Source organism: Microtus ochrogaster, linkage group LG8 (assembly GCF_000317375.1).
Source record: "Microtus ochrogaster isolate Prairie Vole_2 linkage group LG8, MicOch1.0, whole genome shotgun sequence".
In the NCBI taxonomy this organism is placed as follows: Eukaryota; Metazoa; Chordata; class Mammalia; order Rodentia; family Cricetidae; genus Microtus; species Microtus ochrogaster.
In genome coordinates this window covers 3,492,572-3,516,597 of record NC_022033.1, presented here as the reverse complement: position 1 = coordinate 3,516,597, position 24,026 = coordinate 3,492,572, and the positions used below count along the sequence as shown (strand labels likewise).

Sequence of the window (24,026 nt, the reverse complement as noted above, 5' to 3'; positions counted from 1 at the left end):
TAGCTGTGTCCACGGATGGACTCCCTCCCCCTTCATAGCTGTGTCCACGGATGGACTCCCTCCCCCTTCGTAGCTGTGTCCACGGATGGACTCCCTCCCCTACATAGCTGTGTCCATGGATGGACTCCCTCCCCCTCAGAACTATGTCTACAGGCGGACTCCCTCCTGCTTCAGGAACCCACTGGGTGGTCCATGCTAAGCTCACAGTTTGCTTGAGTCAGCTGGTGTGGGCTGGACTGTAGCTACTGGATCCTGCCTCTTGTCTCTTATTTGGTTGGGTAACTGGGGGTGACCACCTTTTCAGGTTGAGATCTCTAACCTGTTCAGCTCTGTCCTTCAGGAGACAAGATGAGCGGGAAGTTCAAGGGCAGATAGGAAACAAAGGCTGAGTGGAGCCCGGGTTTCTTTGTGAGTGCCTGGGTAGGGTGGGTTGTGGCTGTGACCACAAGTGTGTACGTGTGTAAAGCCAGAGGCCAACCTTGGGTGTTACCCCTAGGAATGCCGTCCATCTACCTCCTTGGAGATGGGTCTCTCTCTCTGGCTTGGGGCTTACCAATTAGGTTAGGGTGACTGCCCAGAAAGTCCCAGTGATCTTTCTGTCTCTGCCTCCCAGCAGATAACTGGATGGACAGCATACCTGGGTTCTGGTGATCCGAACTCAGGCCCTTGTGATTGTGTGCCAGGTGTTACCAGCTGCACCATCTTCCTAGTTCCTGACAGATGGGCATGGCATGAGCACCCATTCCTATGCCCTTTTGTTCTTCACTGTAGCAGACACTGTGTGTGTGTGTGTGTGTGTGTGTGTGTGTGTGATATGTATGCTGTGCGTGTTGTGTGTATGCTGTGGGTGGTGTGTGTATACTGTGTGTGGTGTGTATGCTGTGTGTGTGGTGTGTGTGTGTGTATGAAAGGGGGAGGGAGTGTGCATGCATGTATGTGTGTGATATTATTTGAGACACTTGGGAAACACGTTCTTGGAACATGAGATCTGAGATCTGGTGCTTGTATAAATTTTGTTGGTGTCTCTGAGACAGAATCTCACTATGTACCCTTGGATAGCCTTAAACTCACAGTACTCTGTCTCAGCCTTCTAGATTCTAAAGGTGGGCAATACCTTGCCTGGTCACAGCTGGCATTTGGGACAAAAACATCACAGGATGCTGTACCTAGACAGCCCATGTTACAGTCCTACCAGTGATGATGGGGATGTCCAGCAGTGAAGGGACCAAGCAGTGGTGCTGGAATATACCATCTCCACTCTCATCGGCTCAGGGCACCTTATCCCTATCCTTGGCAGCACTGTCATGCCAAGCTTGCTGCTCTCTGCCACTCTGCCAGTGCCCCTGCAGGACTAGATAGCAGCCCGGCTCTGCAAGGCAGGCCATCTGTGTCCCACACGCGAGACCCTGGCCACTCTTCCCTGCAGAGTGGCTCACTCTGTAGAAGGGGATAGGGTAGTGGTGAGGGACAGAGCCCCTGCTCCTGGGAAGGGCTGCATCCCTCTGTGGCTAGCTCTGCGCCTCCCCTGGGTGTGCCCACAGGTTGCCCCCTGCTAATGGCCATTCAACAGTGGTGGGGGAACCAGGTGGGAATAGTTGAGGCTGGTCTGCTTCCTTGTTCTGAGCCTTGCAAAGGCCTGGAGTCAGTTTCCTGGACAGAGGGAATGACATGCACAGAAGCTGTGAGGTGGGAGCATTGTTTCTGTGTGTGTACGTACCCCCAGACTCCTGTGTCAAAGCCTACCCCCTGGTGTGATGGTGTTTGGGGTAGAATTGGGAAGGTAGTTAGGGCCTCTCATGGGATCAGGAGTCAGTGCTTGCACTGGTTTTGTGTTTGTGGTAAACACCTGAAGGAAAGCAGGTCAGGGACAGAGAGGCATATTGGGCTCACGGCAGCGTGGAAGTGCAGACATGGCTGCTGGGAAGTCACCATCGATGGGAAGACATGGTGACGGGAGTGGGAGGCAGCTGGCCGCATGGCACACGCAGTCAGGAAGCATGGAGATGATTCCTGGTGCTTAGCTCACTGTCTCCTCTCTGCTCAGTCAGGGACTGCAACCCGTGGGATGGTGCTACCCACATTCAGGGCATGCCTTCCCGTCTCTGTTAAACTTCCTGGAAACATCCTCACAGACACGCCCAGCAGTGTGTCTTCTGGGTGATTTCAGGTCTGCTCAAGCTGAGAGTGAAGGGGAAATCATTGCAGCCTCTTATTAAAGAGGCCCCAGGGAGACCACCCCTCCCTCTGTAGCGTGAATGCGCTGGATACCCAGTCCCCTGGTACCCAGGTTCAGGCTTCCTAGACTCTGGAAATGCGAGACACACGTTTCTGCAATTTATCACCCACCCTGGTTTACTGTTACGGTTGATGAAGAGCAAGCCAGCAGGTGGGCCAGACCAAGAGAAGGAACCAACAGAGCGGGAGGTGGGAGGTGGTCCTAGAGAGCAAGGCAAGCCTGCCTGGGGCACAGCTCCTGGGAGCGCTTTCTGCTAACGGGGCACATGTCCAGCTGGCCTCCTTCTATGGAGTGGGTAAGCATGGGGCTCATCAGGGACTCTCTAAGTGTGTGTCAGCACACAGGTCCTTTGGTGGTCCTGGGCCACTGTGGGACAGTGTTAGTTCTTCCTGGCTAGACTTAGACTTGTCTGAGCCCAGAGAGCCAAGCGGGGTAGCAGGGATCTGGTTGGGTATGGGCTGCCCTTGCCCCTCTGCCTTTGTCTTCAGCAGTACTTGCTGACCAGCTTGAGCCAGATCTATGCCTTGTCCTACCCCTTGCATGGGGACAAGAAGGGATCATGTATACACCTGTTACTAAGTCACTTATGAGGTGACATGCCCGTCCTGTCTCTCAACACTCAATGGGCGGGGCCATCTTGGCAGGTACCCCTGCCCACACTCTCTGTCGCTTTACTCTGGCCCTCCCTTTCTGCCACATGTGCCCCTGGCTCTCCTCCACACGGTGCAGTCCTCCCTTCAGAACCAGAACCTGATGGCTGGCATTTAGAGTAATTGTCTCTTCTTCCCCGAGAGGAAAGAACTTCCTACAGGCAGCTTACATGTGAGGTTCCAAGATGGATGACCTGTACTTCCTTCCCAGCCAGGTGCCCCCAATCCCACTTTTTTCTCCTTTTCAAGGCATCTCCTGAGGACCTGAGAGTCTCCGCCTGGAAGATTCTCTAGTGCCATTTCAGTGTTACCAATATTGGGAGCAGAGTGGGAAGGGCCCCATGAGCTAAGGTCAGGTCGAAGTCTCTCAGGTGGCCTGGGACTCATCTAGAGAGACAAGCACTCTTGGCTTGTCAACCTCTGCCTGTCCTAGTACCTCAGGGGCCCTGACTCCTGCTGCAAGGGGAGGTTTACCTGGGCTTTTGTAGGCAGCCTGGAAATACCCTTTACCCACACAGCGAGGGTGACCACGGTATTGGGCAAATGGAAACAGCAAGCCTCCTAGAAGCCATGGTGCAGCTCATAGGTCACCTGGACCATGCAAGCTTCTCTCTCCTCACTGTAGATGCAAGGAGGTGCCACTGAATGCAGGAGTGCATGACAGCCACTAGCAGGGCCATCCCTGGGGACTCTGGGGACTTTGGGATAGGGTCATGGAGGGTCAGTACTGAGGGCTTCTATGGTGATTCTGTCCTGACCCCAGGAGAAAGTGTCCTGCAGATTAAGGGCCAGCTCCTGAGCAGTGAAGACTTGATGCTCCCAGGAATGTGGGCTGTGGCACACGGACAAACACGAAGCACTCTTGGACTGTCGCACAGACCACTTCCTGGAAGACAAGGGCTCTGGAAGGGAAAAAAGAGCCTCGTTCTGTCCAGGGCCTTACCAAGAATCTTCCCTGTGTTTCAAGAAGCATCTGCCCGTGATGCGATGGCATCCCGTGGGTCTGGTCCATTACCCACTGATGTCATCCTGACGACTGTGTAGGTGTAACAGTGCAGTTCCCACCCTGTCTCCTAATGAGGTTGTGTCTGAGTGCCTGCATAAAATGGATGCTATTTTATGGAAACTTAACTTCTCTTTTCTCCCCTCATATTCTGAATTGGACATTGCATCCATGCGTGTGTGCACGTGTGCTCTTGCATGTGTGTGGAGGATAGAGATCAATCTATGGTGTCTTCCTCAAACTCTGGCCACTTTATTTCTTTGAGGCTGGGTTTCACACTGGATTCAGAGCTCACCGACTCAGCTTGGCTGGCTGGCCTGCAAGCCCCAGACCTCCCGAATGGTGTTATTACAGGCATGAGAGGCTGTGACCCGTTCTTTGTTGTTGTTGTTGTTTTATAGATTGTGCATAAAATTGCACATTTTATGCACTTAGCAGCCATTTGTATTTTTCTGAACTTCTTGTAGGGGACTGTGTTACACTAGTGTCATAAGGGTATCCTGGCTTATCAGGAAGCCACGATATACTTAGAGCCACAATAGAACGGCTCTGGAGGGACAGAGCCACAATAGGACAGCTCTGCCCTGGAGCAAAGGTGTCCTGACTATTGGGAAGCTGGGCTACCTGAAGCTGGGGTGCGGTGGGGGATGGTCTCCCTGCATGATATAGGGATCCTGCTCTTCTCCTGGAGAGCCACTACAGCAGAGTTCTGCTCTGTTCCCTTACTGGAGCGTCCTAGCAGAGCTATCTGCTTCTTCTTCCGCTCAATCTGCTAACACTCTGCTGAAGGCATTTCTGAAGCCCCCTGCAGAAATGTAGCAATCTCCTCCGGCTCCCCTGAAAAGTTGTTACTTTTCCCCAGCTAGCCTTGCTCAGCCCCCTTAAGGAGCATCCTAGCAAGGTTAGTCTGTTCTGCTCTGTCTTACTGAAGTTTCACCCCCTAAGGAGCATCTCAGCAAGGTTAGTCTGTTCTGCTCTGTCTTACTGAAGCCCCCTAAGGAGCATCTCAGCAAGGTTTTTCAGCTCAATCCCCTACGGTTCTTCTGGTCTGTGCTGGTGAATGAAGGTTGTCACCCAAGACTCTTTTGAGAAAAAGATTTATTTGGGAAGGAGGAATCCAGGAGAGTGGCTGCCTCTGCCAGGAAGGGTTTAATGGTAGCTCTTAACTGAAGTGGTAAAGAGGCTTATATAGGGCTTCTTAGGGGTGGAGTTTTCCCAGGGAGAAGGGGATTGGTTAGTTTTTCCCTGCTCAGGGATTGGTCAGTTTAACTGGTCAGGGACCAAGATGGCTCTGACTTCATGGGCCAAACTGTGTTTCTTTCACTGGTCCTTTGGAGCTTTTTGCCTCTAATCTTAGGACTAGGGCATATTTCTTTCACTAGCTCTCTATACTCTCCATAGAAATAGCACCTACTGAGCTACTTCTCTAGCCCCTGATGTGCTCTGGAGTGAGTGTGAAGGTTGATTACAGGTGAAGCTGGATGTGATCTATGTTATGCAAAGGTGATGTAGGTCTAGTACAGTTGGGGACCCTGATTTAAGGAGGACACCCTGACACCAGGAGCCCATTTGAAGCTGTTACTTGTCGTGTTCCAAGGCACAGGGCACAGAGCACAGAGCAGGAGCCGAAAGCGATGCAGGAGTCACCGTGGACTGCCCAGCCTCACTGAGGACAGCTGGATAGAGTCCGTGATGGGGTTTTAGGAAGGCCAGCCTATGGTGGGTTGAAGGGGAAGGGGACTCTGGATGGTTATCAGTATGGTCAGATGTGGAGACCCTGGGGTGTTGGGAGTGACTACAATTAGAAAGTGGGAACCAAGTTTAAGATGGGGAAGTGGGTTGTACAAGCCATAGGTATCGGGGTGTCAGGAGAACAAGTTGACTTTGGACATGGGAATGGAGGCTTTGGGTCTCCACCTACCCTTGTGTCCAGAAAGCTGGGGCAGGTAGCTGCTGTGACAGGATTATCCTAGGGGTGTGTGTGTGTGTGTGTGTGTGGTGCTAGCAGCTGGCATCTTCCTAGGTAAGCCTTCAGTGAGTGGAGAACCCATTGCTCAGAGGGGTATGATTCCAATGTGGGTCCTCTTTCCTCTCTAGGTCTGGAACTGGCTGGGGCCTCTGTTGGGTACTCATTCCTGTTCTCATGGCAGCTTGCTCTTGTCATGTGGGCCTGTCCTCTGGAAGCCCTCTGGAGAACACTGCTCTGCCCTTGACCCCCAGTCTCTAGGTGTACTCCTGTCACCTGGCAGTTTGTAATCAGGGTCCATGCTCTGCCGCCTTTGACCGTAGCAGGCAGTAGTGAAAAGTTCTTTCCCCTTGCCTGGTTCTAGATCTGAATGGTAATGCTGCCCCCCACCCCCACTCACTGGGGAATCCCAGTTTCATAGTGACTCAGGGCTAGCTATGGGGCAGGATCACCTCCCAAAATAGCCGCAGGATCCGTGGGTACAGCGTCGTCTGCTTTCCAGCTGCAGCCTGTCTCTAGGCGGCACCTGCCTCTTCTGGAAGGAGTCTCTCAATGTCAGTTGACCTGGTGAAACTCTGAGCGGAGTCTTGGTTAGGATGGCATTGGAACTGGCAGCTGGGAATCAATGCTTGTAGAGCTGTCATTGTGAATCCCTTCTTAAGCCAGACCCACTATGGGTTGAGCATCTCAAAATTTCCTGTGGCGCTGTAGTCGCCTAACCTGGAGCATCAGGTAGCTGAGACCTTGTTCCAAGGAGGACTTGGAGGCTGCTGTCCTCTGAGGGCCTGGTGCGTGCTGCCTCGTGCTTCTGTGTTTCAGCCGGCCCTTATGGGGAAGCCCAGACATGCGTGCTCAGAAGGAAAACGGATCGTCAGAGGGATCAGGTACCTGACCAATGTTGTAGGTCTAGAGTCAGCTTAGAAAGCATTCGCATCTGTCTCTGCCTCGAATCAAGGCTCCTCTCATAGAGGATGGAAAGAGTAATGGAAGCTGCAAGTTTATACAAGTTGTGGGTACTCAGAGAGCTTACAACGAGGTGACGGGAGGCCATTGCCCAGAGAGGGACAGGCCGTCTGTGAATAGAATCACAGGGTAGATTGAGGCTTGAACACATTAACCTGGGGATGGTATCCCAGGGAACCATGTGGGGGAGGAAGGACAAGTAGGAGCGTGGCTGCAGCTGAGAGAGGTAGCGGGCAGCGTGTACTGAGTGCTCTCTGCATGGCCTCCCAGGTCCTCCTGATACCCGAAGACCCTGCTGTGAGTAGGAACAACGAGGCTCAGAGATCAACTCCTCCTGGGTTGACTGTGGTGGGGTCTGAAGCCAAGCTTCCTGGCTGGCCTGTGCCGTCACAGCTAAGGTGCACACAAGGCTCCATGCCACAGAGTCATTTCAGAGACTTGCCCTGTTTCCAGAGGAAGGTTCTTGTCATCCATACATACACAGTGTTTACATAAAATGACATGGAATGTGGTATAGTAAGAAAAGCACCAAGCCTTCTTTGCTCACAAAATCTAATTTCTTGTTTTTTGTATTGGTGACATATCTTGAGGTGGTTTTCATGGGCACACAACAGCTGTACATTCTGAGAGTGTAAAACATGGAAATGTTGTTGTTCATTGGACAATCCTGGGATTCCTGGGCTACCAGCTATCATCACCAACACGTGTGTACGTGTGTGTGTGTGTGTGTGTGTGTGTAGCACTCAGAGCTTCTCTCTTGGTGATTTTGAATTATACATGATATATACAAATGGTATTGTCACCATTTCCAACTGTGGAGGGATAGGGCACGAGTGTTTGTTCTTTCGTGACAGCTGTGGCTTTGTCCCCAGGCAGCAATCACTCCTGTCTATCCTTGGTAGTTCTGTGAGATCAGATGTTGTAGTTTGTACATCTGAGTGAAACCAAGGTATCTATCTTTCTGTGTTTGCCTTATTAAGGAAACATAATAATCTCCAGATCCTTCCATGTTGCCAGAAACTACAGGATTTAATTTTTTCTAACAGGAACAATAGTATTTAATTATTAATTTTACTGCAGAGTTTTTTGGTGTGTGTGTGTGTGTGTGTGCATGTTCATGCGTGTGCAGGTCAGAAGGCAACCTCAGATGCCATGTTTAGAAATGCCATTCACCCCTTGGCTTGGAGTCCACCGAGTATGCTAAGGACCCACATGTTGCCCTCTCCCCAGAGCTGAGACTATAGGCATCCACTGATCAACCAGACTTTTTACCAGAGCGCTGGGGATCAAACTCATGTCTTCATGTTCTGCAGCAAGCACTTGACTGAGCCTTCTCTGCAGCCCACATTTTCTCTGTCACCAATGGTTACCAAAGATGATTCTCCATCTTGACTATTATGGGTAGTGCTGTTCCGAGGGCTCCTGTGGCCTGACTTGAGACCAGATGTCTGACTCGATTCCCATCTGCCACATGCAGAACTAGCGGGTGTCAGGCTCTCCTATTGTTCTGATCTCAGATGCTGGAGTTGGGGTGGAGGCAGGGGTGATACCTCATTAGCTCAGGTGCAGGCCCTGTTCCCTGAGCTAAAGCTCAGGTGGTCAGATGTCCCTGTGAACCATCTCATTCCAGGGTTTTGTACTTTGAGTGGGGAGTTCGTTAGTTTTTTTTAAAAAAAAAAAAAAAGCCGGGCGGTGGTGGCGCACGCCTTTAATCCCAGCACTCGGGAGGCAGAGGCAGGCGGATCTCTGGGAGTTCGAGACCAGCCTGGTCTACAGAGCTAGTTCCAGGACAGGCTCCAAAGCCACAGAGAAACCCTGTCTCGAAAATCAAAAACAAAACAACCTCCATCTAATTCCATAAACATTGGTTGAGAAGCTAACCAGAGGTTGTACAATGGTGACAGTGTTCACAGCAATGTGATGGGATGCTCATACTAGCTATATTCACCTAACCTAGGGCTGAGCTTTTTCATGGTACCTCCTTTGTACAGCACTGTGGGAAGGAAGAGTACCACCTCCCACCTTTGGTTTGATTTGTGACTTGGTCCTGTGAGATACTCAGACTAGCCAGCCAAAGGGCCTCATGGTAGCTCAGCCACCTTCGTGGTGGCCCACAGTGGATAGGATCCTGGACACAGGTAAAGAGGGAGAGAGACTGAGCAGTTTAGCTGTTTCCAGGCCCAAGCCAATGTACTAATTCCCTATGGTCTCTGCTTGTCTTCTGCTGGGTAGCAAACTTGAAGAATGGCATTTGGAGCTAGGAGGAAGTGCCTGGCACAGGTGACTACTTCACACAGATAAGAATAATCAGATATCATAGAAGAACGACGTTAGGATTGCTTTTCTGAAAGTATGCATTGATGCCCGAATCCTAATTTCACAGGGGTAATAAAGCCCTCGGGTACAGTCACCTTTGAGGTGTGCAAATTCTTGAGGTTTCTTAATCCCAAGCAAATGTTAGAAAACAGCATCTTTAATTGGCTGAGTGTATGCAACTCTTTGAAGATCTCCTTAGTTCTCCTTGTGTGTGAGAAGTAAGGCTCAGAAAAGCCAAGTGCCCTGCCTGCAGATACTCAGCTAGAAAATGGCAAGCTCTGACCATCAGGGTATGTCTTCCCCCTTCCAAAGCTCATCCTCTGTTTCCCTGTCATATTGCCTTTGGTGCTACAGCACTCCCTGTCAATGGAGTGCTTCATGAGCAGGTAGAAGAACACCTTATGTCGTTCTCTAGTCCCAGAACCATCAAGAAAAAGCCTACTCACATGATATGTGCTCCAGGACCTCATAGGCTTAACTGCAGCAGGTTGACAGGTGGTCTCTCCTTCTTAGTCGTTAGGCCCTTTCTTGTCACCAGAAGCTCAGTGCACCTGCACCTTCCCCCGATTCCCCTACCCTGCTCAGCTCCTTATCCCTCACATCTATTCTGTGTGCGGGCCACTGTAAAATGGCTGGTGATTTGTTTCTTGTCCATCTGCCTTTCCCTCTGGACAGCGAGCTCCCCCAAACCTTCTAGACTCAGCAGTGTGTCCAGGGGACTTGAAACAGTGTCTGATGCATAGTTGGTGGTCTAGGGTCATTTGAGAAGGTGTAGGGCCACAGCAGCAGGGAGCAGGGGCCAGGTTTGTCAGGCATTACCTAGGAAAGATGCGGAGACTCCTGGCTCTGGTTGCCAGACAGAAGTTGTCAGGGTCCAGGTTCAAATCTCAGGGAGCATTAGGAATAGGGTGGAGGCCACCCCCTACCCTGCAAGAGCTGGCAGACAAAACTCTGGGTGAGCCTAAAGCAAACTGTGTTCCAGTGTGGAGGGAGGCATGGAGCAGACATATCACGCCCTGGTCTTTGTGCTGGGACAGGGGTTATAAATAGATACATAGTTCTGGAGACAGCATTTTCACAGGGGCAAAATGTTATAGTTCCCGATTCTGAGCATTCAGGGCCTTGGCCCTGATGCGTCTCTCCAGTGGCTGAGGATCCGGAAGTAGGAAGGCTTCTGGCTCAAACCCAAGGCCATTATTTTAGATAAAAGTAATTGGAGCTTGGTATTGACTTTTGTCTAATTATGCCTCCCTCTCCTGACAAACCCTTTGTTTATATTTTGTGGGGTTTTGATGTTTTATTTTTTGGGCTGCGTCCTCCAACTCCCCAAGCCAGAGACCATCTGAAAAGGAAATAGTAATTTGTCTCCACACAGCACACTGGCACACTCATCTGGGCTGCTAGAGGGAGAAAGAGAGGCGGGAGGCGCATGTGTGGGCGGCTCCTTTCCTAGTTAGCTGGGAGATCCCCAGCTGTCATTGGTGTTAGCGCTGTGTGCTCACTGACGGGAGGCAAGGCCCCTCAGCTGGCCCTAGACACTCCCCCTGGGTGGGGCAGAGCAGAGGAGGCTCCCTCTCAGTCTGGCAGGCAGGTGGCTGGATTCCTGGGCTGATTTCCTTGTGCTGAGGATGGAGGATGGAGCTGATGCCTGGAAGCCAGGATCTGGGGGCATGGCTGCAGTCAGAAGCCTGAAGCCCAGCCGTGGTGCTGCCTGCCTCTCCATAAGCTAGTGGGCAGGGAGACTTTCCTGAATGAATCTCTGCACTGCTTAAACATGCATGTGGCTGGGTGAACCGAGCACCAGACAGGGGGCAGGTGATGGTGTGGAGTGGAGCGAGGACCTCCTCTGTGAACCGGCTTTCCCTCCCACATGGAAGTCTGACTTGATTTTGCCAGCAAGAGGCTCCAGTGGTCCACGCTCTTCTCCCTTTCGGAAGGTGATCTCGAACTTGAGGAGTATATGCCAGGCGCCTCTCGCTGCACAGACCCTGGCTAGAACTTCCAGGTGCCACCATGGTGCAAAACATAATCCTGGTGTTTTTCCGCAGAAGGCTGAGCCAGAGACCAGCTGTGGAGGAGCTGGAGAGAAGAAATATCCTGAAACGTGAGTAGCGGTGATTCCTCTAGAGGTTTCCCTCGCGTGTGCTGAGGCTGCTGCAGGAATCTGAGCTCTCGTAGCCCAGCCCAGCTCTGCAGGCTGAACATGCTGGGTTTGCTAAAATCTGAGTAGCTAAGCGATTCTGAAAGAAGGGCCTCAAAGTGGCTGCATTCAGAAAGCTTCTAAAATGAAACAAAAATAGCTCTTCCCTAGAATAATTAAACATGTTATTTTCAGCTTTGTCAGATGTTTCCCTGGGACCTATAGGACCAAGTCATTAACCCTGTGCATGTTGGGTACCAAGCAGAGCTCTTAGGGAGTTCGCAGTGGGGGTCCTATTGGCACTAGAAATCACAGACCCAGTCAGGAGTTGTACCAGAGTATGGCACACCCCTCACTTGTTCCTCCTAGGAGAAATAAATGACAGCTCACGTGAGCAGGGAAACTTCTGTGGCTCACAACTTTGGGTTCCAGCCTAGTTAGGTATGTGAATGTGCTGAACACAGGTGTCCAGCGATACTGTCCACTGTTTGCAAGGTTCATGTCTTTGGTAGTGGAAGGTAGTCAAACCCTCCTAAGGTGTGCCCTGAGTGGTGCTGACCTGACAGACTCATCTTTGAAGTATTTTCTATAGTATGTACTGTCTTTGGGTCAATTCCGTAGCATGATTCAAGTCTTTCTCTTGCTGTGTGTTCTTTGTGAACACCCTTTTCAGAGTTGTAACAGTACCAAGGCTGACCTGGTACTACCAGAGGCCACAGAGTCTTAATCTGAACATGCAACTCAACCCATTCTTCTCACATCTTTGCCTCGATACTGCCTTCAACCTTAAAGCTATCCCCAAACTTTGAGACTGCTGGGGAAAAACCTTTAAGATTAGGAGTTGATTCTTGAAACTTACATAGTGAGTGCTGTTATGTTGCCTAGACTGTGGATGATATCATGCTTGATCCAGTCGACAGGACTCAAGCTATTTGAGCTATGTTTGATATTCTTATGTCACTGGTGATTATCGAAAGCTGTGGTCTAGACTTGGACAAGGGAAGTTCCAGATTTAGGACATGCCATACTCTAGATGTGCTACCGGCACAGTAAGAGCGCCCCAGGTCATAGCCATGTCTTCTCTATGTGTAACCAGGTCCCCCACGCACACACACCTGTGATTCTAATTGTGTTACTATCTGAAATAACAATGAAGTCTTAAAAATAGACTGGTGAGTGGAGCTAGCTAGCAGCTGGAATTGAAAGCACTCACCTTTAGCCTGCCGAAGTGGATTTCCCTTGTGATGGCCATGGCAACACATTGTAAACACAGCGCCTTTGCCAGCAAGCCCGATTTATCCTTACACAGAAGCCTTGTCAAGTATCCTGAGTGGGAGGATGTAAGCAGCCCACTATTTGATTTGTGTGGTTGTTTTGTTCTGTGGCACAGATAGGGCTAGTATATATGGAAAAAGGAGTAGCACACCTAGCTGTGCACACTACATGTGAGTCCACTTGTGACTAACTTTTCTTTCCTTCAAGAGGAGACATCTCAGTGCATCTGACATACACTCAATTCCATGTATTGGTAGCCTAATCGAATATGATGACTGGGTTAATCCTTACCACAAATCTAAGAGTTGTGCTATTGTCCCCATTTTACTAGTGAAGCAGCTAAGGCCCCTGGAGGAAATGTGACAGTTTAACATATGAATGCTGGCTCACCTCCTGGCTGCCCAAGTTCTTAGTCCCCTCATTGGAATAATCACACGTTCCTGGATACCCATGGAAGATACACATAAAGCTGTCCAAAGTTCTGGAATAACTTCTCCAAATTGTGTGTCTACCCTTGGTGGTAATGATGGCATCTTCACAGTTAAGGGAGCATGGGAAATCCCGCTTTTCCCCAGTCTTTTCACAAGGAAACTGACTATACTTGGGGTTTGCCCATGGCTTTTGTAAGAAATCAGAACTGCTTCCATGCCATAGTTCCAGCCTCTCAGGATTGGTCTGATACATTTTCAGGGTTTCCAAGTAGTTTCACTACTTTGTAACTGTAGCTTATAACAGTGCTGGAGAAGCAAGTATATGACATGATTGTGTTTCTCTCTAAAATGCTCTAGTCTAAGATAGCTTTAAAAGAAAAGAAATATTGAAAAAGCACACTCAGATGTATTAAACACCCACATACCCAGTTGCTCCAATACATGAGTGTTTGAAATGTACTATTTAAATAAATGCAGATAATGTGAAATTATGTTAGGTGTAGGTTTCAAGGATTCACTTCCCCAAACATGATTGTGCTGCTGTTTGGTTTGCTGGTGGGTGAGATCTGTTTCCTAGGTAGGAGTTCTGTTAAGGTTGGATGGAGACCTGAGTCTTTATTTAGTAACCAAGAATGCCAGAAATAGGACTACATTCTTCTCTCTGTATCCAAGGGCCAGGCTTACAGTACCGCAGTACTTCAACATACTGTACTATCTTTAGCTCCCAATATGAACACAACGCAAGAGGCAAAGCCAATTCTGAGGGCCTTTGTCCCCTGAGAAGGTATTGTCATAGACAAATATTTATGCTTCAACAATAGAGAAGCAGTTGAGTTTTGAGTATGCTCATATTTGATATTATGTTACCCAGAATCTGAAGTTCATGTTTTTGTGCTGTCTAAAAGGTGTACACATTTGTCAAATGGAAAGACAGAGACAAACTCTGGCTACTTAGAGCTGAGCACATGCACGATTGTGCTATAGCGACTGTACGCGCCCTGTGTTCCTACATAAACAGATATATTTGAGTGGAATGAAGACCAACAAGACAGTTGCTCTCTAAAAGTAAGCAGCATCAACAGACCTCTATTGTATAGGGCAGAGGAAAATTAGACTAGGAAGAATGGCCAGGCAGCGGTGGTGCACACCTTTAATCCCAGAACTTGGGAGTCAGAGGAAGGCAGATCTCTGTGAATTTGAGGCCAGCCTGGTCTACAAGAGAGAGTTCCAGTACAGGCTCCAAAACTACACAGAGAAACCCTGTCTAAAAAAGGAAAGGAAAAGAAAAAGAACAAAACAAACTAGGAGTGTGACATCTTCAGCCAGCATGTCCTAAGCAGCTTTCGGGAAAGTGACTCCAAACCCAGATATCTATAAAGTAGTCCTAGGAAATCTGGTGGCTGCTTGTGTAACAAATACTTAACCTGCTTCTATCTCTATTTTAATCTTCACAGAAAGGAACGATCAGACAGAGCAGGAAGAAAGGAGAGAAATCAAGCAAAGATTAACAAGAAAGGTATTGTTCTAGGTTGCTTTCTATTGGTGTGTTAAACACCATGGCCAAAAGCAATGTGGGAAGGGTTTGTTTATATTTCCAAGTCATCATCCATCACTGAGGGAAACTGAGGCAGGAACTAAAGCAGATACCATGAAGAAATGCTGCTCTCTGGCTGGCTCGGGACACGTGTTCAGGGGAGGCACCACCTCCAGTGAGCTTGGGCCTCCCATATCAGTCATCAAGAAAATGTCCACACAGACATACTCACAGGCCAATCTGATGGAGGCAATTCCACAACTGGTATTGCCTCTACCAAGGTGACCAGAACTTATGTAGAGTGGACAAAACTAACCTGCACAGGATTATAATGAAAGCATTTTATTTTATAAATAGACGTGAACTAGAGAAAGCTTGTGCAGCATTTTGATGGTGAGTGCAAGGCATCCTATGACTTCGTGCTTTCCCAGACAACATGGGAGCAAGCTGTCAAAAACATGGGGTCAAAGCAGTGCCTTTTGACATTTCCCAGTGTCTACTTAGGTGGTGAGGCCCTAACAGTAATTAGTTGGGAAATCAATCACCCAAATACCACTTAATTCCTCGCTAGAAGGCAGCTGAGCATTATTTTTTTACACTAAGAACCGCATACCTTTTAGACTTGTCACTCTGAGCTGCCCTGCTGCTCTGATTACAGAACATGTCAGTATCAAGGGTCTGTGTGACATCAAGCTTGATTTACAATGGCTGGTCTAGGAAGCAACACCACAGCCCAAATCTGCCTCCCAATTTACTCCCTCCACTGTATGGCTGACCCAGGCAGTTGAGTTTGGAGCTAGCAGAACAGATTTCCAGCCCTTCAGGAGAGTAGTAGTCAGCATTATAGACTGCTGACCACGTGCAATTTATCAAGCACTCCTTGACCATGTGCTCTGTCAGGACAGGCGAGTGTTGGAAGAAAGGGATTAGGCAAGGATAAATGATGCATTCTTAAATCACATTAGGGAACGTGTTTGTGCTAACTCACTAGTACAGTTGTTTATATATATATATATATATATACTGCTTTCTACAAGAAAACAAGTGTGACATGATGCCTAACTATAATTACTTTTTTATTTTAGCTTAATCAGAGACCCACTGTTGATGAATTGAGAGACAGAAAAATTCTGATCCGTTTCAGTGACTATGTGGAAGTAGCAAGAGCACAGGACTATGACAGGAGGGCAGACAAACCCTGGACAAGACTGTCAGCAGCAGATAAGGTACACTGCTCCTGGGCTGGTTGGGGAGTGGTAGTGGCTCATCTTCTAATCAGGCTGTGGCTTTCTTAGACACTGTGGCCCATACTAGGTAGACTATGCCCCCCACCCTGCTCTTCCATGAAGATAATTTAGGACTGAGTTGGGAGACAGTTTTGTTCTGAAGGATACTTGGCAGCGTCATTAAGACATTTGGTGTTATCAATGCAAGTGGTACCTGGCATATCCAATGGGTGGGCATCACAGAGTGTGCAAGGGTTTCCCAAGTGCCATGGATGTGTGAATTGCAAAACTTTGTAAGGATGGTCTAAAGGAAATGAAATGACCGAAGCACACAGTGTAAGTGACTATCTGTGATCAAATGATTATCATCTAGTAGTAGTATAGAGGAAGCTTTCAGAATACTTTGCTTGGAAGATAAAAATTATATAATCACTGAATTACTTGTTTGTTCTTAAATATGCTTAGAAATATTCAGTTACTGTATCAACCTGGAGAAATGCTATTACCCTGGAGTTGGACACACTTAGATGATCCAAGGGAGGGAGTATCTTTAGCAGTTAGTGTTCTCTGAATATAGGAGGACATCTTACCTCAGAGGTTTTCTATGTCTCCAGTAGATCCTCATCTCACCTGGATCCATAAGGGCTCCTCTGAATAGTGTTTAGGGAAGCCACAGGAGGGGCAGACTAGAGGCCCTAAAACAGATGCCCACTCTGCTTCTGCCACAGCACAAAAGAGAAACAGATGCTCAAAACTTCTAGTGACATGGCTGGTTGGGAGCACTGGCTGCTCTTCTAGAGGTCCCGAGTTCAATTCCCAGAAACCACATGGTGGCTCACAAGCAACCACATGGTGGTTCACAGCCATCTTAATGGTATCTGATGCATCTTCTAACATGCAGGTGTACATGGAGAGAGAGTACTTATCTACACAAAAATAAATACATCTTCAAAATCCAAAGCCTACGGACAGGGTGGTGGGGGTCAGGAGGGTTCTGCCCCACCCACTCACTGAAGACCAAACTTTTATCAGTTCAGCCACACTTGTTTAAAAGAAAAAGGTTCCAGGGACATGTGGGTTTTCTGATAGGCCAACAGCAAGATGATCAAAAGCTGATCTTATTAGTCACTGGTTCTCCAAGTCTGTGCAAGGGTCATCTGTTAGTGTGGGAAGGGTTGTCTGCCCCATTATAATACAGCAAATTCCTTTCTGATTATTGATCATAGTATCTGCATATATTAATGGCCAACAATATGTAAAGGCAGTAATTTGTTAACTTGAAAATCTATATTTTTAAATTTCAGGCAGCAATTCGTAAAGAATTAAACGAGTATAAAAGTAATGAAATGGAGGTACACGCGTCCAGCAAGCACTTGACAAGGTAACTTTCTGCTGCATGACCTGCATGGCGTCTAGCCACAAGGAGCTTTATATGCAGCACCTCCTTGGAAAACCATTGTTACGTACAGATTAGTGGCAAGAAGGGACACATTATATTTAAGAAAATGGGTCGCAGGCTCAATTTTTCTTAGGTACTTAATTCCAGTTATCCACATCTAGGTTGCTGTGAAGTCACCCTCTATCTTCCTATCTTCTATCTATATTGATGCTAACATTGTTCACCAACCACAAAGCACGCTCACTTCATCAGCACACATTGACACAACCACAAAGCATGCTCACTTCTTCAGACACATTTGACAGTCGGCTATGTGCAGCATACTCGGATGCTGAGGCTGCAGCACTGACCTATACAAAAGAAGCTCCTGCCTTCATGGAGCTTATGGCAGTCGGCTAGGGTAGGGTGTTCTGCCCAGTTCTGCCCAGCTTCCCCATCAAGTTGAACAGCACACTTTATGCCCACACTACTGCACAGAAGAAGCAGGAGGAAAACCTCTTTCCTGCTAGTGCTAGGCACACTTTCAAAGCCCCTCTCTCTCAGCATTCACAGGCACATGAGAACTCAGCCATTAACAATCACATTGTCCTCTTGCTTGAAGGATGCTCAAGCCCCAGATAAAAAAGAAAAGCAACCTTGCTCCTGTACACTACCTTCAGTTGCAGTGATGGATCCCAAGTGGCCACTACACTCAAAGAGTTTGCTCTGCAAACTGACTGTGGCTATGGCTACAGAACAGAAAATAACTATGAAACTTCCCCACAACTATGACACTGTGCAAGGGTTGTAAGGAAAGAAAGTCAAACAAAAATTTTAAAGTTTTCTCTCACGCTGGACAGGATAGCCTAATTGTTACTATTCTTGACGTAAATTTAGGAAATAAAATCCTTAAAACACATTTTAATGCTCATTGAAAAGAAATAGACCATCCTGTATATGGACATAAACCATTGTTTCTGTAAGTTTTGATAGTCTTTAAAGTCTTGTCATTGGAAAGCTAAACCCCAAACCTGAAAGTGAGGGACTAATTCAGATTTTAGTACTTCACAAAGTCAGCACAGTATTTGAGACTCATGTCAGTTTCTTGGATGTATTAAGCATTATTATGAGTTTGTTACTAATCTGAAAATATTTTCATGAGTTGCTGACACCCAGGCTGAGTCCTAGAGCTTCTGTGTATCAGGGTAGTGGTCAGAAGAAACTCTGGGAGGCCATTCAGCTACAGCAACAACTCCTTCAAGTCCTCTATGTACATCTGAGAGACTCCGAAGAGCAGTAAAGTTGTTTGTGAAAGGTTTTAACTGTTAAAAATATCTAATTTTTAAAATCATTTCTAGATTCCACAGGCCATAGAGATTTTCTTCTGAGAAGAATTTGTGTTTAATTTTTGATACCAACACAGAACATTCATCAGGGAACTTTCCTCAAGACTAACTGCTGTGTTTGTGAGAAGAGCAGAATCACACAGAGGCGCAATCCTGACCACTCACCTACAAGAGGAGCAACCCAGAGGACACACTCCCTTCTTTGATGTCTGAGGAGTGTGAACTGTTGGGGTCACTTAAGGCCCAGAGTAACTCTCCCAGAAGAAAACGTGTTTGCCTTCAGCCTTGTTCTGCAGTGTCCTGGAGGACGGGCAACATGCATGTGCAGGCTCACATCCCAGCCTCCACCTCGAGGGACATGTGACTCAGTGTCATTCAGTATTTTGTTGAAAAGACATTTTTATCCTGATGATTTGAAAACTAAGTTCATGTTATAGAGTGATTTACTGTACTATACTTTCTCTTTTTTATATGATGTCTAACAAAAAAATACAGTTCCAACATTTTGATTCCTGTTAATTTTGTTCTTTAATTAAATGACTACTTATTGCAGGAAATGAACCCAGGCTTCCATTTTCTTGGGGTTGGGATGAGGTATACCTGGGGACTGTGAAAGAACAAGTCAATTCTTAAAGCCTTTGAACCATCATAATTCTAAACACAAGAAAGAAAATTCCACCTTTGTTCTCTGTTGATTCTGTCAAATATATAAAAGTTTGTGCCTTGAAAAACTAGTTACTCTTTTTTCAAGTTAGTTGGAAATTATAAAGGAGTATTAAGTACATTTAATCTAGAAGTAACTTACTGAAAATCCTAACATGAAAATCTATGCCTTCTTTAAGAGGAGCTCTAAGATTTTATTTACCTACACTGTCAAAACCCACATTAAAAAAGTTGAGTTGGACTGGAGATTTGTAGTAATCGTTTGCTCCAGTCCAAGGGGAGAAGGCGAGCTAATTAACAGTCCCCTACACTAGCTATGGGCTTTTGTTTGGTTGGTTTTGTGTTTTGTGTTTCTTTCTGTTTTTGTTTTTACTTTTAAGTCTCTCAGAAAGAAACCTTCTTTCCCTTTGCCCAATATGCCAGTCAGCGGGAAACAATGGCTTGGAGCATGATCTCAAAGCTCCAAGACCTACACTCAAATCGAGGCTCTGTGCTCTTCCAAGCACGTGACTTGCTCGTTAGGATGGTCTTACTACTGCTGTAATATAGCTAACTGAGGTAAAGAAGCTAACATGCTAGCATGAACCCAGTATTCTCAGCCTCAGTGTGTTAGCTAAACAGCACCAAGGCCAAGTGTCCTGGACAAATGTACACATCGACCACGCCTCACTGCTTTCCTCACTCTTTAAAGACTGCTTGTAGGCCGCGTTGTCTATGAAACCTGCTTGGCATTTGTGACAGCGCTCCAGTCAGAGACTTAAGACCAGTCCTGATACCTGTAGTAAACATTCTGTTAGTTTAATTTTTTGTTGTCGTCATTTTGCTTTTTGTTTTTGTTTTTGTTTGGTTTGGTTTTTTGAGACAGGGTGTTGCTGTAGCTTTGGAGCCTGTCCTGGAGCTCACTCTGTAGACCAGGCTGGCCTCAAACTCACAGAGATCTGCCTGCCTCTGCCTCCAGAGTGCTGGGATTAAAGGCATGTGTCACCACCGTCTGAACAGTTTAATTAGTTAAAATGATAGCAGGAAGGTTCTAATGTTCTCTCTTCTATGTTGTTTGAATTAAAGCTTTTGTAACTGGAAGCCAGTAACTGAATTTCACACACATGGAGGGTATTTGCAAATCATAGAGTCCATCGATACCCTTGTTGTGGCCAGTTAAAATCAAATTATGTTTTTGGGGTTTATTGTTTGTTTTGATATTTCAAGATACACATTATTTTGTTCAGTTTAAAATGTGAGCAGGTCAAAGTTTCTAACAAACAAAACAAAACTAAAACCTGAAATTTCAATCTCTCAAAAATGTCCACATAACTCTAACAGAACAAAGCAGATTCTGCTGCTCTTCTCGAAACTGTGCTTACCCACAGTGGACAAAAGACCTATGCTGCTTAGAGCAGAGCCTCTGCAGAGATGACCTGGTAGACACAGAAAACTTTAGGGCTCTGCTCCTGCCAAGTCCCACAATTATGGGCAATAAAATTTTAAGGTAATTTATAGGATATCAAAGAAGGATTCAGGTTTGGTTAACCTCAGAAGTTGCAAGGTAACTAAAACTAATAGGAAATTTAATATTAATGAAGGAATTATCGAAAGTACCCAACACTTCTACCATTTTGGTTTTGCTAATCCTAACTATTCTCTAGTTGTACATCTGTGTTTCATATTTCAATGAGTGTCATAAAGGGAATGAGAAGGGTTGACAGATATGAATCAAGTATGTTTGCCAGCTACATCAACTTAACTCTGTAGTGACTACATGTACAACATATGCCAAGTACCTTCCAAATTCTATATCAACTTAACCCCATAGTGACTACATGTATAACATATGCCAAGTACCTTCCAAATTCTAGGTAAATACTATACAGAGCAATTCACAACTCATACAGGCACGGTGCTGTGCACACACAGACCCCTATTACACATTGAGCCTGAAAACAATTTTTATCAAGTCCAGGGGCTTAGGAAAAGTATTCCTGTTGCCTTAGAATTCTTCCTAACTAGCTGATCTAAGGAGTAAGGTTCTTATGAGTCAACTCTACAAACCATTTGCTTACAATTTTATAAAATGTGATAAAAAATATTTAATGCAGGTAATATTAGTCTTAAAAGTTTAACGAAACTTTACTAAAAAAAAATCTGTAACTTTGAGGTAATTTTTAAAAATTGAAGGATTTTTTTTTTCCCAAGACAGGGTTTTACTGTAGCTATCAAGCCTGACCTGGAACTAGCTCTTGTAGACCAGGCTGGCCTCAAACTAACAGAGATCCGCCTGCACCCGCCTCTTCCAAGTGCTGGAATTAAAGATGTGCACCACCATCACCTGACCTAAAAATTTAAGGAATTTAAAATTTTTCTTACCTGAGTAATTTTTGGATCATTGAATTTCGAAAACAAAGATTATTTAAGATCAAGAGGTCCATCGTGTGGCGATCTGTGGTAACTACAGGCTTTAGCTTACTGTCATATGTACTAGCAAGTCAGGTTTTCATTACAAATCTACAGTCAGAAACAAATTCAAGTCCATTAAAAATATGGGCATAAGGGTGGTGTACTTGGGTAAATACAGTTCCTTGGATGTGTAAAGAAGATTATGAGTTCAAGCCAACCTTAGCTACATGAGACTCTGCATCATGAAACAACAACAAAAAGACCCAAAGAAACCACAACCAAATTCATCCTACATCTTCTTAGTACCCATTAACTCAGTTATTTTTCAATGGATCAACCAAAAATATGCAAATAAAACAGTATATGACAGTGTCTTCAAAAAGCCAACATCTGTAAGCTATTCCTGATGTCTCTTCTGTGCACATAGTGATACAGGCACAAAGTAAACACTGGGAAGCTAGCAGTCATGGTTCTCTGAGAACAACAATCTTATGTTTGGAACAATAAAAATATTTTAAGACTTTAACCTGAAAATGTTAACACATTTGAAAATTGCAATATCTCATCAATAACTGAAAATAAAACTGGAAGTGGTGTCTATTTCTATAGATGCCTAAGTGCTATTGTATGTTACATATTAAACATGCTCCCTTCTGAATGAAGCTCGCTACTTTTTCCACGCAAATACAACACGGTGGTGCAGTTCTAGTGCCTGTTGAGTATGCACTGCCCCGTTCCTTCCAGTTCTGCAAGGGAATGTGTGGTGTGCACACAAATACAACACGGTGCCTGTTGAGTACACACCGGCCCTTTCCTTCCAGTTCTGCATAGAAATGTGTGGTGCACTAAGCATGGTCCAGGAAACAACATCATATTCTTTTTACATTTCATGTTAGACTTATTTGTTGATATTAATTTCTTAGGTGGTTATTTTGCCCAGAATTCTTTTGAAATTCTTATTTTTACTCCAATGCTTGACTATGCCAAGAAACTTAAAATGTGTATCCATCATGTACAGCAAAATGAATAGATAACTGTTCCTAGGGTAAGTTTGGATGGTAAAATGACTGAAGAAATCTATTCTAGAGATTAGAATGTCATAATACTGAGACGGATTTAGAAAAATTTAGAAAATTTGGTATGGAATTAAAAGTTATAGGAAAACCTTAAACTCTACTGTGAATTCAAAGGCTAAGCTGGCCTACTAAGTTGGTGTGGCATTAGGGTTTGGCAGTACATAAATCAGTATAGTAATGTGCAGTCTGGTGTTTAGGTTTCTACCTAAATACACTTGTTATTTTCCTATTTTGTCTCTTCCATGTATGTATTTTATATCTGGTACAGGCATTAGCCTCCAGTTAGTTGAGAATGAGTAGAACTACACCAGCAAGTTAGCAGATTACAACCCAAGCAAGAAACATCAGTCATTATCTACAGGACCATTCATTCTCAATAGGTCTGCAGTAGACACAGTTTAGTAGAATTTACTACACTCACCTATGCCACTGAGAAAAAGGTCTGCCTTACTATTCCCGCGGAAGAATAAGAAACAGGAAAGCGTTTCTCTTTCTGAGATGGGCTCGCAGAGGCCTCACCCTGATCCACCTCAAGTTCTCAACTGTTGGAACCACAATCACAACTCCCTCTAGTGGAGAACAAGAAAGTGAGCCACAACTAATAAACAGCAAGTTCTGACCTTAGAAAATCCTCTCTTCTGAATATGGAGGGGTGTCTATAAACTCTACACCACAGATAAACTCTCAACAGCTCTTATTTAAAATGGCATATAAGCTAATGGTTCTGGTGTTTTTAAATATGAAATACAATGTAAGTTCACTGAAATATGACAGCTTAAAACACAAGGTTACAGAGAAATGAGTTTTAAATAGAAATGATGTGGTTTCCCCTCTGTATGCTATGAACATGTTTTATTACCACTGTTTAATTAAAAAGTTGCTTTGATCTATGACGGGAGAATACAGCTAGCTCAGTGGAGAAACTAAACTGAGGGCTGGAAGGAAGAAGAAAGGGTCAACCAGGTGCCATGTATCTGCCATAGGGGAAAGAAGCAGGAACCTTACCAGTAGACCACAGCCTCATAGTGATACATAGATTAATAGAAATGGGTTAAGTTGTAAGAATAAGATGCCTGAGATAATAGGTTAGACATTGTTGTAATTAATATAGTTTCTGTGCTATTATTTGGGTCTGGGTGGCTGGAAAACAGGTGCAGTCTTTTTTTTTTTTACATAGAAGGAAATAAGTGGACACTTTCACTTATTAATTCAGATGATCTTGATTAACAGGGCACATTTAAGTAGACTTGCCAAAGGAAAATTACTTTCTTTTTTTTTTTTTTATAAATATTTATTTATTTATTATGTATACAATGTTCTGTCTGTGTGTGCCCCTGCAGGCCAGAAGAGGGCACCAGACCTCATTACAGATGGTTGTGAGCCACCATGTGGTTGCTGGGAATTGAACTCAGGACCTTTGGAAGAGCAGGCA

The 24,026-nt window shown here is 45.8% G+C and overlaps 1 protein-coding gene across 3 annotated transcripts in view; it reads left to right on the top strand.

The window, feature by feature from the left end:
* Phactr3 (phosphatase and actin regulator 3) overlaps positions 1 to 19,022 on the top strand; it is a 201,552-nt gene extending 182,530 nt beyond the window's left edge. For all 3 annotated transcript variants that reach the window (XM_005362767.3, XM_026787110.1, XM_026787111.1), the window contains exons 9-13: positions 11,183 to 11,238; positions 14,435 to 14,496; positions 15,600 to 15,740; positions 17,045 to 17,121; positions 18,477 to 19,022. In XM_005362767.3, the coding sequence (XP_005362824.1) occupies positions 11,183 to 11,238; positions 14,435 to 14,496; positions 15,600 to 15,740; positions 17,045 to 17,121; positions 18,477 to 18,492 (352 nt within the window). In that variant the 3' untranslated portion in view covers positions 18,493 to 19,022. The remainder of the gene's footprint in view (positions 1 to 11,182; positions 11,239 to 14,434; positions 14,497 to 15,599; positions 15,741 to 17,044; positions 17,122 to 18,476) is intronic.
* The last annotated feature ends 5,004 nt before the right edge of the window (positions 19,023 to 24,026 follow it).